Below are 13,935 nucleotides of genomic sequence, written 5' to 3'. Positions count from 1 at the left end.
CTGTTTCTGTCTGTCTGTCTGTCTGTCTGTCTGTCTGTCTGTCTGTCTGTCTGTCTGTCTGTCTGTCTGTCTGTCTGTCTGTCTGTCTGTCTCCCTCTGTCTCTCTCTCTCTCTCTCTCTCTCTCTCTCTCTCTCTTGTTCTCTCTGTCCCCCTCTCTCTCTCTCTCTCTCTCTCTCTCTCTCTCTCTCTCTCTCTCTTGTTCTCTCTGTCCCCCTCTCTCTCTCTCTCTCTCTCTCTCTGTCTGTCTGTCTGTCTGTCTGTCTGTCTGTCTGTCTGTCTGTCTGTCTGTCTGTCTGTCTGTCTGTCTGTCTGTCTGTCTGTCTGTCTCCCTCTGTCTCTCTCTCTCTCTCTGTTTCTGTCTGTCTGTCTGTCTGTCTGTCTGTCTGTCTGTCTGTCTGTCTGTCTGTCTGTCTGTCTGTCTGTCTGTCTGTCTGTCTGTCTCCCTCCCTCTGTCTCTCTCTGTCTCTCTCTCTGTAATTACATAGTCTCTGATTGGTCAGGTGGCTGAGCTGACGGCAGCCAATAGCAGCTCTGGTAGCAGTGCCCCCCGATCCCCCGGGAAGGTGTGTGTGTGTGTGTGTGTGTGTGTGTGTTAATGATTAGGGGTCCGTTTAAAACCAGACAGAACCATTTGTGGGGGCACAGTCTGTCAGTAGGGCCAGAGGGACAGGGTACACCAGGAGACTCACACACACTTGAACATCCAGCCCCTAAACCGAACCGGGCCAGGCGGCTTCGTCTGATACAGCCTCTCCTCAAGATCCAACAGAAAATCAACTACACACAATACAGGTAAGACAACAATGGGTTCAAGGGTTCGGTTGTTTGTTTACACCAAAACTGACCTGATGTCTGTCAGGTTGGTGAGTCATTCTCTTCAGTATGAGATTAGATTGTTCTGATCAGCAGAGCGATGGGGACCAGAGAGACTAGGTCAGGATTAAGTTCAGTTCAAGGTTAGTTTAAGTCCAGTTTAAGGTCAAAGTTAGAAAGTTGAAGTGCTCTGCCTCTGAAACACCTCTAGCCTGTGTAGGAGAGTCAACCAGCAGAGCAGCCTAAACCCCCTGATGAGACTCAGGCTTGCAGACAGAACACCCTCTGAGGCTGCAGTTTAGACGGGTGGAAGCAGACCCACTGGTGGCTGTAGCATGGAGACAATGTTTTTTCTTTTCTTGTGTCAAGCAAGACATCTAAAGATTGATTTAGTCCGAGCAGGACACTGGGTAAAAGGCAGCACTTTATTTGACAGTAAATCGTTTTTACAGTGGTAGGTATTTAACTGAAATTGTCCACAGGAGAGGCGGAGGCCATGGCTGGAGGGAGGAGAGCATCGTTCTCTGGTGTGTTCACTGTTGCTCTGCTAGCCACCATACTGCTGCCTGGTGAGTCACATGCATGCACGCTCAATTAAACATAGTTAAGGTCAGGATGGATGAAGGACTTTGTGATGGATGGAGTTTCTGATGGATGGGGTCCTGTGTGGCTCAGTTGGTGGTGTTTGCAACGTCAGGGTTGTGGGTTCAAATCCCACTGGGGAACAGTACGGGGGAAGTGTATGAAAATGTATGAATGTAAGTCACTCACAAATGTTAAATGTGAATATTGATTTTCAACCTTACCTATCCTCAAGTCATAGTTGAATCAGGCCTGGGATACAACAACAATGTGCATTGTCCACTCAGACACCAGCATCTGATAATGACCTGTTATTATAACATGAAGTCATTTATGTCACTGCCTTAGAGAAACTGCCTCCATCATTTATGTAACTGCCTTAGGGGACACTGCCTCCATCATTTATGTCACTGCCTTAGAGAAACTGCCTCCATCATTTATGTAACTGCCTTAGGGAAACTGCCTCCATCATTTATGTAACTGCCTTAGGGAAACTGCCTCCATCATTTATGTCACTGCCTTAGAGAAACTGCCTCCATCATTTATGTAACTGCCTTAGGGAAACTGCCTCCATCATTTATGTCACTGCCTTAGAGAAACTGCCTCTATCATTTATGTAACTGCCTTAGGGAAACTGCCTCCATCATTTATGTCACTGCCTTAGGGAAACTGCCTCCATCATTTATGTCACTGCCTTAGAGAAACTGCCTCCATCATTTATGTCACTGCCTTAGAGAAACTGCCTCCATCATTTATGTAACTGCCTTAGGGAAACTGCCTCCATCATTTATGTAACTGCCTTAGGGAAACTGCGTCCATCATTTATGTCACTGCCTTAGAGAAACTGCCTCCATCATTTATGTCACTGCCTTAGGGAAACTGCCTCCATCATTTATGTCACTGCCTTAGAGAAACTGCCTCCATCATTTATGTCACTGCCTTAGAGAAACTGCCTCCATCATTTATGTCACTGCCTTAGAGAAACTGCCTCCATCATTTATGTAACTGCCTTAGAGAAACTGCCTCCATCATTTATGTCACTGCCTTAGAGAAACTGCCTCCATCATTTATGTCACTGCCTTAGAGAAACTGCCTCCATCATTTATGTCACTGCCTTAGGGAAACTGCCTCTATCATTTATGTAACTGCCTTAGAGAAACTGCCTCCATCATTTATGTAACTGCCTTAGAGAAACTGCCTCCATCATTTATGTCACTGCCTTAGAGAAACTGCCTCCATCATTTATGTCACTGCCTTAGAGAAACTGCCTCCTGCCCAGGTGTTTCTGGTTATGTGTTGACATGATTGACAGTTCCCCTCAGGGGCGCTCTATACGGAATCTCCTCTTTCCTCTAAAATTGTCTCTCAAATAGACCCATAATTCTAACCTTAACTAACCATCATGTATTTACAAGGAGGGAGACGGGGAGGAGGAGAGGAGAGGGAGGGAGGGAATTTGGGTGCGTTCTTTCAGCGTTACAACTCTTGTAAAAGCTTATTACCTGTCAGCATCAGAGTCCCGCTCTCTCCTCGCTCCTGCACCCCCCCCCCTCCTCCTCCCCCTCCCCCTTCCTCCATCCTGTAAAGACTGTTGTTTCCAGATGTTCCAGTCTGAGACAGTAACATTTACCCCAACACCACACAGACCTCCCTCCATCCCTCTCTCTTCCCCCTTCTCTCTCTCTCTCTCTACTTCCATCCCTCTGAAAACTGTTAACACATCTTCCCTGTGGAGATGAAAGAGCAGGCATGCAGAGCTGTGTACTGTCCCCCCCCAAGAAGCACACACACACACACACACACACACACACACACACACACACACACACACACACACACACACACACACACACACACACACAGGTAGCTGGCCCAGTAGGGGTCCACTGTTACAGGCTCTCCTATAAAATCTACAAAGAGCTGCAGTCACCAAACCTCCAGGCACTGCCAGTTACCCTTGCCCTGTAAACCTGTGTGTGTGTTTAATCGCACAAATTTCCACACAGTGTGCTATTAGTGTATGCAAGCGTTTTTGGGGTCTGCAGCTGACGTTAGCAACATCTGGCTCTGACAGTGTGTGTGTTTTCCCAGAATTCCTGTCGGCAGGGCCGGTGGTTCAGAAGCTCAAAGGAGATGGTAAATATGGGACTACCTAACAAACACACTTAACACACTTTACATACAGAACAATGTTTGATGCTTGATGTATCTCCAGTAGGGGATGCCACTGAGGAGACAGCGGTTGCCATGGCGTCACCAAGGAGGCTTGTCCGTAACCGTAGAAACATCAGCTGGTACAAGCAACACTCAGACTTCTGGAGCTGGTACAAATACTTCACGGACAATGGAAACACGGAGGCAGTGAGTACACACAGGAGTTTGGGGGGGTTAACTAACCACCCACCATCAGAGTTGAATATCGTCTGCTTAGAGAATAAAAGGGATATTGTATTTGAGAATGACATGGTAACTTGGGGGAACTCCGCAGGAATCTCTCTCCATGTTCTTGCTTATTTCCTAGCTTTTGCTTTCATCTTTACGAACCTCGTATATACCTAGTCCTTTTCTTTAATACCTCTAACCTCATATACCTCTGACCTCATATACCTCTAATCTCATATACCGCTGACCTCATATACCTCTAACCTCATATACCTCTATTCTCATATACCTCTATTCTCATATACCTCTGACCTCATATACCTCTGACCTCATATACCTCTGACCTCATATACCTCTGACCTCATATACCTCTAACCTCATATACCTCTATTCTCATACCTCTAAACTCATATACCTCTATTCTCGTATACCTCTGACCTCATTTACCTCTTAACCTCTTATACCTATAACCTCATATACCTCTAACCTCATATACCTCTAGCCTCATATACCTCTAACCTCATACCTCTAACCTCATATACCTCTAACCTCATATTCCTCTCTATCCCCAGGTCCAGGAGCTGGACAAGGTCTACCTGGCCTACCTCCAGAATAAGAACCGTGCTGAGGGCCGTCGCTCCTACAAGGCCTACCTGGGTCACCTAGGGGACATCTACAAGGCCTGCGCCGACTCAGAGGACCCAAACTGTGTGGCCTCTGCAACCAACCGGCCCAAACCTGAACCCAAGACCCCTCCCAAGCCCGTCCCTGCCCCTGTCAAGGCCTGTGACCCCTACAGGTCAGTCATGTTAATTTATGTCTGTGTTATATCATTTTATGCTCATGAATTGATTCTAACCTAATCTCCTGTGTAGGGACCCGTATTGTCTCTATGCCGCCCTGGCACGAGCCAAGAGCCAGCCCCCACCTTCCCCCGCCCCGGTCAAGGCCCCAGCCCCCATGTATGCACGCTCCCCTGTGGCCGGTAAAGACCCTCATTCTGGGTACTACTACTACTCCCCTGCTGTGCAGTCCTTCCTCTCCAAGGTACAGTATTACTACACTATTACTGCTACTACTGTACTGCTACTACTATTACTGCTACTACTGTACTGCTACTACAGTATTACTACACTATTACTACTACTACTGTACTGCTACTACAGTATTACTACACTATTACTACTACTACTACTGTACTGCTACTACAGTATTACTACACTATTGCTACTACAGTATTACTTCTACTACTGTACTGCTAATACAGTATTACTACACTATTACTACTACTACTACAGTATTATTACACTATTACTACTACTACTGTATTGCTGTAAATGAACATAGTCCTGTTTTTATTGTTTTTATTCTCGTCCAGGAGCAGAAGGCAGAGCTGCTGCGTATCTGTTCAGCGGAGGACGTGGAGTGTCTCCAGTTCCACCTGAGAGCTGCTTTCGGCCACAAGCCCTCCGCTGGGCCCCTGCCCTCCTACGCCCACCTGGGCTGTGACCCGAAAGACCCTGCTTGTAAACCACAGCTGGTCCAGAAAGGCCCCTCCGGCCTCTTCCTCCGTTACCCCAACTGTGACCCCAGAGACCCTCGCTGCGCCTACGCTGCATCACTACAGGTAAGATCATCATCATCATTATTATTATTATTTTAGCTATTATCATTTTATTATCATGATCATGACTGTCCTTCTGTCCCCAGGCACCCCGTGCCCCCGCCCCCTATGCCCCGGCGGGTCCTGGTTCCTGCAACCCTCTGTTTGAGGACGGCTGTAACCCTCTCACCGCCACAAAGTTTGCCACGGCACCGGAGAAGTTCAAGGAGGAACACAAAGACGATCCCGCCGCAATGCGCGCCGCGGCCCCAGCCACTGAGCAACGCAGTGACCCATTAACTATGTACAGGGATGCTTATGCTAATGCTAACCGCCAAGCCAATGCTCCCAGCGCTCCATATAGTGACCCATATGCCATATACCGCCAAGCCAGTGCTACCAGCGCTCCAGCTAGCGACCCATATGCCATGTATCGCCAAGCTATTGCTAACGCTCAAGCTAATGACCCAAACGGCATGTACAAACAAGCTAATACTAACGCTAATACTAACGATCCCTTTGCAATGTTCCGTGAAGCCGCAACCTCCATGCACAGACGTACCCACCCCTCCCCCCAGGGGCAGGCCCCCGTCCCACCTCCCCGCTATGAGGAAGCCCCCCAGGAGGATCGCCACCCGTTGGGCCCCCGAGGAAAGACCAAGGAGGGCTACGAATGCTACATTGGCTATGACAAGGAGTGCTACCCAATAACCCGCACAGAGCCGCGTTCCGGTGCCCACCGTAACACCGCCTACCCCGCCGAGCCCTACGAGCCACATCTCAACGCTGATGGATCACGGAACGGAGTCCTGGAGCCTTCCGACCCCGACTGTGACCCGGAGTATGACACCAACTGCCGCCTGCGTCGCTACCAAACCCAGGAGGAGCTGCTGCCATACGCCAACGCCCAGGCTGAACACCAGGGGGGGGCCAGAGGCAGAGTCCAGCCAGGACCACAGTTACAGCCAGGGAGAGCCAGAGAGAGACAGCGAGGCAGAGTCAGAGCCATACCAGAGTGGCCAGGAGGAGACCTACGGGGCTTATCCCCCTCCCTCGCAGGGGCTGTCGTACGGGTCCTACCCCTCACCCCAGCGGGGAATGCCCAGCTTCCAAGACATGCTGAGAGGTTATGGAGACCAGTACCCTGAACAGGATGACCACAGAGCATTCGCTGCTGACTACAGCAAAAAATAAGTAAACACACACACACTGCATACACAAAGACACACTACATATGCCATAAAGACTACATCAACAAAAACAAACCAACACACCAGCTAAAATGGGAGCAGATGATGTGGGACACTATTTAATACAAAATAATAATAGAAGACTGATTGAAGTCTGACACACACACACACACGTCATGTACGCACGCGCGAACAGGCACGCACACACGCAGTAAAGTGCTCTTAGCAGTAGGAGTTTCTCTCCACTAGATGTTTTTAGATGTTTTATCTGACAGTTTGTTAGCTTTTATTGATTGATTGACAATAATTGACAATTGATTGATCCCCTCCTTATTTAATAAATTCTCGCAGCTCTGCTTCGCTTCTGTAGCTACAAACCGCACATGCTTTTTGTTTGTTTTGTTCATGATGTATTATGTATTAAGTTTTTTTTCTCCACTTTGAATGTTTTAAATAAAAGCTTTGAAAAACGTGTATTTAACTCTTTATGTCCATGTTCTCGACCCCTATTGGCCATCAATGGTAATATTATCTACTGACCCCTATAGGCCAACAGTGGTAATATTCTCTACTGACCCCTATAGGCCAACAGTGGTAATATTATCTACTGACCCCTATAGGCCAACAGTGGTAATATTCTCTACTGACCCCTATAGGCCAACAGTGGTAATATTCTCTACTGACCCCTATAGGCCATCAATGGTAATATTCTCTACTGACCCCTATTGGCCATCAATGGTAATATTCTCTATTGACCCCTATACCCCAACAGTGGTAATATTCTCTACTGACCCCTATAGCCCAACAGTGGTAATATTCTCTACTGACCCCTATTGGCCATCAATGGTAATATTCTCTACTGACCCCTATAGCCCAACAGTGGTAATATTCTCTACTGACCCCTATAGGCCAACAGTGGTAATATTCTCTACTGACCCCTATTGGCCATCAATGGTAATATTCTCTATTGACCCCTATACCCCAACAGTGGTAATATTCTCTACTGACCCCTATAGGCCATCAATGGTAATATTCTCTATTGACTCCTATAGCCCAACAGTGGTAATATTCTCTACTGACCCCTATTGGCCATCAATGGTAATATTCTCTACTGACCCCTATTGGCCATCAGTGGTAATATTCTCTACTGACCCCTATAGCCCAACAGTGGTAATATTCTCTACTGACCCCTATAGGCCAACAGTGGTAATATTCTCTATTGACCCCTATAGCCCAACAGTGGTAATATTCTCTACTGACCCCTATTGGCCATCAATGGTAATATTCTCTATTGACCCCTATTGGCCATCAATGGTAATATTCTCTACTGACCCCTATACCCCAACAGTGGTAATATTCTCTACTGACCCCTATAGGCCAACAGTGGTAATATTCTCTACTGACCCCTATAGGCCAACAGTGGTAATATTCTCTATTGACCCCTATAGCCCAACAGTGGTAATATTCTCTATTGACCCCTATAGCCCAACAGTGGTAATATTCTCTATTGACCCCTATTGGCCATCAATGGGAATATTCTCTACTGACCCCTATAGGCCATCAATGGTAATATTCTCTACTGACCCCTATTGGCCATCAATGGTAATATTCTCTACTGACCCCTATAGCCCAACAGTGGTAATATTCTCTACTGACCCCTATTGGCCATCAATGGTAATATTCTCTACTGACCCCTATAGCCCAACAGTGGTAATATTCTCTACTGACCCCTATAGCCCAACAGTGGTAATATTCTCTACTGACCCCTATAGGCCAACAGTGGTAATATTCTCTACTGACCCCTATTGGCCATCAGTGGTAATATTCTCTACTGACCCCTATAGCCCAACAGTGGTAATATTCTCTACTAACCCCTATAGGCCATCAATGGTAATATTCTCTACTGACCCCTATTGGCCATCAATGGTAATATTCTCTACTGACCCCTATAGGCCAACAGTGGTAATATTCTCTATTGACCCCTATAGCCCAACAGTGGTAATATTCTCTACTGACCCCTATTGGCCATCAATGGTAATATTCTCTACTGACCCCTATAGGCCAACAGTGGTAATATTCTCTATTGACCCCTATAGCCCAACAGTGGTAATATTATCTATTGACCCCTATAGGTCACCAGTGGTAATATTATCTATTGACCCCTATAGGCCAACAGTGGTAATATTATCTATTGACCCCTATAGCCCAACAGTGGTAATATTATCTATTGACCCCTATAGGCCAACAGTGGTAATATTATCTATTGACCCCTATAGGTCACCAGTGGTAATATTATCTATTGACCCCTATAGCCCAACAGTGGTAATATTATCTATTGACTCCTATAGCCCAACAGTGGTAATATTATCTATTGACCCCTATAGGCCAACAGTGGTAATATTCTCTACTGACCCCTATAGGCCAACAATAGTAATATTATCTATTGACCCCTATAGCCCAACAGTGGTAATATTATCTATTGACCCCTATAGCCCAACAGTGGTAATATTCTCTACTGACCCCTATAGGCCATCAATGGTAATATTATCTATTGACCCCTATAGGTCACCAGTGGTAATATTATCTATTGACCCCTATAGCCCAACAGTGGTAATATTATCTACTGACCCCTATAGGCCAACAATAGTAATATTATCTATTGACCCCTATAGGTCACCAGTGGTAATATTATCTATTGACCCCTATAGCCCAACAGTGGTAATATTATCTACTGACCCCTATAGGCCATCAGTGGTAATATTATCTACTGACCCCTATAGGTCACCAGTGGTAATATTATCTATTGACCCCTATAGGTCACCAGTGGTAATATTATCTATTGACCCCTATAGCCCAACAGTGGTAATATTATCTACTGACCCCTATAGGCCAACAATAGTAATATTATCTATTGACCCCTATAGGTCACCAGTGGTAATATTATCTATTGACCCCTATAGGCCAACAGTGGTAATATTATCTACTGACCCCTATAGGTCACCAGTGGTAATATTATTTACTGACCCCTATACACTTATAAAACATTACAGTACTTCTACATTATGGTACTTCAAATACCTAAATTGATGTTGACTCCTTTAAAATACACCTGGAGTTAGCGAGTGCAAACGTTGGGGAGAAGGGTACAGAGCAAATGAACACGGAGAGAAGGGGAAGAAATCAAAATACGTTTTGAAAATCTCTCCTCTCCCACCTCTCCCCCAACCCACAGAAAGATAAGAATAAAACACTGAAACATCAACTTAACTTTATTGATCCAAGAGGATTCAGACTCAGGAACAACAGCTGTGAGACCAGAGGGAAAACACTCACACAGCTCTGTGTGTGTTTGTGCGGCAGATTGATCTTTATCATTACAGAACTAGACTGAGATGATAATAAACACATGCTGGCCCTCTGGGCTGGAGTCCAGCTGGACACTGACAGACAGAAGAAATAAGAGGGAGAGAGTGAGGATGGGGAGGGAGGGAGAGTATGAGGATGGGGAGGGAGGGAGGGAGGGAGGGAGGGAGGGAGGGAGGGAGGGAGGGAGGATGGGGAGGGAGAGAGAGAGTGAGGATGGGGAGGGAGAGAGAGTGAGGATGGGGCGGGAGGGAGAGTGTGAGGATGGGGAAGGAGGGAGAGTGTGAGGATGGGGAGGGAGGGAGAGTGTGAGGATGGAAAATAAGGGGGAGGGAGGGAGAAAGGAAACAGAGTGAGAAAGAGAGCAGAAGGGACAAGGGAGAAAGAGAAAACAGAGAGAGAGCAGTTCTAGTTACATTTAGTATTTAATATATCTTCTCAGAGAACAACAAGTGGTGAGAGATTGAGGAGAGGGAGAGAGGTGGAGGACAGGGAGAGAGGTGGGGGACAGGGAGAGAGGTGGAAGACAGGGAGACAGGTAGAGGATGGGGAAAGAGGTGGGGATAGGGAGAGAGGTGGGGGACAGGGAGAGAGGTGGAGGATGGGGAAAGAGGTGGGGATAGGGAGAGAGGTGGGGGACAGGGAGAGAGGTTGAGGATAGGGTAGGGAAAGAGGTGGGGATAGGGAGAGAGGTGGGGGATAGGGAGAGAGGTGGGGGACAAGGAGAGAGTTGGGGATAGGGAGAGAAGTGGGGGATAGGGAGATGTGTGGAGGATAGGGAGAGAGGTGGGGGATAGGGAGAGAGGTGGGGGATAGGGAGAGAGGTGGGGGATAGGGAGAAAGGTGGGGATAGGGAGAAAGATGGGGGACAGGGAGAGAGTTGGGGATAGGGAGATGTGTGGAGGATAGGGAGAGAGGTGGGGGATAGGGAGAAAGGTGGGGATAGGGAGAGAAGTGGGGGACAGGGAGAGAGGTGGGGATAGGGAGAAGTATGTAGGATAGGGAGAGAGGTGGAGGACAGGGAGAGAGGTGGGGATAGGGAGAGAAGTGGGGGATAGGGAGATGTGTGGGCGATAGGGAGATAGGTGGAGGATAGAGAGAGAGGTGGGGGATAGGGAGAGAGGTGAGGATAGGTTGAGAGGTGGAGGAGAGAGAGAGAGAGGTGGGGGATAGGGAGATAGGGAGAAAGGTAGAGGATAGAGAGAGAGGTGGGAGATAGGGAGATGTGTGGGGGATAGGGAGAGAGGTGGAGGATAGAAAGAGAGGTGGGGGATAGGGAGAGAGGTGGGGGATAGGGAGAGAGGTGGAGGATAGAGAGAGAGGTGGGGGATAGGTTGAGAGGTGGAGGATAGATAGGGAGATGTGTAGGGGATAGGGAGAGAGGTGGAGGATAGAAAGAGAGATGGGGGATAGGTTGAGAGGTGGAGGATAGAGAGAGAGGTGGGGGATAGGGAGAGAGATGGGGGATAGGGAGATAGGGAGAAAGGTGGGGGATAGAGAGAGAGGTGGGAGATAGGGAGAGAGGTGGAGGATAGAAAGAGAGGTGGGGGATAGGGAGAGAGGTGGGGATAGGGAGAGAAGTGAGGAGAGGCACTGAATCAAGAAGCCAGTAAAAGTGAAGTTGTTATTGATGTCAGCGTAAATGACATCTTCCTGTTCCGCTCCATACAGCTGTAGACAGACGGATATTAGCTAATAATGAATTAATTACTTAGTGACTTGTGGTGATTTTGTCAGAGAAATATAAGATTGAATGCTAACGCAAACAAACAATATGTAATACGGGAGATATGAAATTCAGCAGCATCACTGAAGGGGACGGCAACCGAATCGGAAATGTGGAGTTCAAAACTACACATGATTGTGGACAGAGACCGTCTCAGGTGCAGCCAGTCCATCGGGTATAGTCCCTGGGGATAAATAGGAAGTAGCCTAGATGCCTGGAAGGGGAAGGTTCCACAAGGGCTCTGTTTGCTAGTCTGGTTCAGCCATATTGACTTTTTAAACCAAACACACACACACACACAGTACCTGTTCGTTGTAGAAGACCTTTGCGAAGTGAAGGGGTGGTTAGTCCCACAATGAAGGCTGAGCGATACAGGAAGGAACTCTTGCCCCTGGAGCCCTGGTCCCTGAACCCCCCACAACCTCCCCATTTCTCACATGGGCACACCTAGGGAGTACAGGAGAAAGAGAGAGATGGGTGGAGGGATGGGTGGAGAGATGGGTGGAGAGAGAGTAAGACTTCGGAAACAGCGGGAAGCAGGGAATCGCTGGAGAGTCCAAGTGGAAAGTGAGTGATATAAATCTCTTGTCCTTGTGTGTGAGCATGTCTGTGTCTGAACATGTCTGTGTGTGTGAGCATGTCTGTGTGTGTGAGCATGTCTGTGTGTCTGAACATGTCTATGTGTGTGAGCATGTCTGTGTGTCTGAGCATGTCTGTGTGTGAGCATGTCTGTGTGTCTGAGCATGTCTGTGTGTGAGCATGTCTGTGTCTGAGTATGTCTGTGTGTGTGAGCATGTCTGTGTGTGTGAGCATGTCTGTGTGTGTGAGCATGTCTGTGTGTGTGAGCATGTCTGTGTGTGTGCGAGCATGTCTGTGTGTGTGCTAGTGTGATTTGCACTGCTATATTTATGTCTGACTGAGTGTGTCTCCGGCTGGTGACAAAGTCATACCCCCCAAATGACCTGCCAGAAATACCAACACACGCACGCACACACACACACACGGCTATCTTCTGCCTCCGTCTTGGTCAAGGCAATATTTTACTATGCTATAGAAGCCTAGTACTATCCACGTTAGCTGAGAGAGAGGAAGAATGTGATAGAGGGGGAGATATATATACAGTAGGTGTCAAAAGGTTGGACACACCTACTCATTCAAGAGTTTTTCTTTATTTTTTACTATTTTCTATATTGTAGAATAATAGTGAAGACATCAAAACTATAAAATAACAAAGTGTTAAACAAATTCTTCAAAGTAGCCACCCTTTGCCTTAATGACAGTTTTGCACACTCTTGGCATTCTCTCAACCAGCTTCATGATGTAGTCACCTGGAATGCATTTCAATTAACAGGTGTGCCTTGTTAAAAGTTAAGTTGTGGAATTTCTTTCCTTCTTAATGCGTTTGAGACAATCAGTTGTGTTGTGACAAGGTAGGGGTGGCATACAGAAGATAGCCCTATTTGGTAAAAGACCAAGTCCATATTATGGCAAGAACAGTTCAAATAAGCAAAGAGAAATGACAGTCCATCATTACTTAAAGATCAGTCAATAAGGAACATTTAAAAAACTTTGAAAGTTTCTTCAAACGCGGTTGCAAAAACCATCAAGCGCTATGATGAAACTGTCTCTCATGAGGACCGCCACAGGAAAGGAAGACCCAGAGTTACCTCTGCTGCAGAGGATACGTTCATTAGAGTTACCAGCCTCAGAAATTGCAGCCTAAATAAATGCTTCACAGAGTTCAAGTAACAGACACATCTCAACATCTCAACATCAACAAGAAACACGAACAATGGACATTGGACTGGTGGAAATCTGTTCTTTGATCTGACGAGTCCAAATTTGAGATTTTCGGTCCCACAGACGCAGAGTAGGTGAACGAATGATCTCTGCATGTGTGGTTCCCACTGTGAAGCACGGAGGTGGTGTGATGGTGTGGGGGTGCTTTGCTGGTGGCACTGTCTGTTGTTTATTTAGAATTCAAGGTACACTTAACCAGCATGGCTACCACAGCATTCTGCAGTGATACACCATCCCATCTGGTTTGTAATTAGTGGGACTATCATTTCCAGGCTGTGTAAGGGCTATTTGACCAAGAAGGAGAGTGATGGAGTACTGCATCAGATGACCTGGTCTCCACAATCACCCGACCTCAACCCAATTGAGATGGTTTGGGATGAGTTGGACCGCAGAGTGAAGGAAAAGTTGCCAACAAGTGCTCAGCATATGTGGGAACTCCTTCAAGACTGTTTGGAAAAGCATTCCAGGTGAAGCT

The 13,935-nt window shown here is 47.0% G+C and overlaps 1 protein-coding gene across 2 annotated transcripts; it reads left to right on the top strand.

The window, feature by feature from the left end:
* The first annotated feature begins 474 nt into the window (after positions 1-474).
* Positions 475-7,045, top strand: LOC106590496 (proteoglycan 4). Of its 2 annotated transcripts, none has more exons than XM_045710969.1 (8): positions 475-793; positions 1,297-1,383; positions 3,488-3,532; positions 3,615-3,757; positions 4,351-4,577; positions 4,654-4,825; positions 5,157-5,405; positions 5,489-7,045. In XM_045710969.1, exons 2-8 carry the CDS (start codon positions 1,311-1,313, stop codon positions 6,527-6,529), a joined length of 1,950 nt encoding a protein of 649 aa, XP_045566925.1. In that variant the 5' UTR covers positions 475-793; positions 1,297-1,310; the 3' UTR covers positions 6,530-7,045. The 2 variants fall into 2 exon arrangements, with proteins under 2 accessions (XP_045566925.1, XP_014037058.2); XM_014181583.2 differs by having other exon boundaries at positions 478-793; positions 3,612-3,757.
* Positions 7,046-13,935: the final 6,890 nt, after the last annotated feature.

Source organism: Salmo salar, chromosome ssa29, assembly GCF_905237065.1.
Source record: "Salmo salar chromosome ssa29, Ssal_v3.1, whole genome shotgun sequence".
NCBI classification, from domain to species: Eukaryota; Metazoa; Chordata; class Actinopteri; order Salmoniformes; family Salmonidae; genus Salmo; species Salmo salar.
This window is presented reverse-complemented; position numbering and strand designations above follow the sequence as displayed.

What these genes read in the sequence shown, in the direction of transcription:
- LOC106590496 (XM_014181583.2), top strand. Translation starts at nt 1,311, where the DNA reads ATGGCTGGAGGGAGGAGAGCATCGTTCTCTGGTGTGTTCACTGTTGCT. An exon ending in AGCCACCATACTGCTGCCTG is followed by an intron (nt 1,384 to 3,487) that starts GTGAGTCACATG and finishes GTGTTTTCCCAG; the next exon opens with AATTCCTGTCGGCAGGGCCG. An exon ending in TGCAGTCCTTCCTCTCCAAG is followed by an intron (nt 4,826 to 5,156) that starts GTACAGTATTAC and finishes ATTCTCGTCCAG; the next exon opens with GAGCAGAAGGCAGAGCTGCT.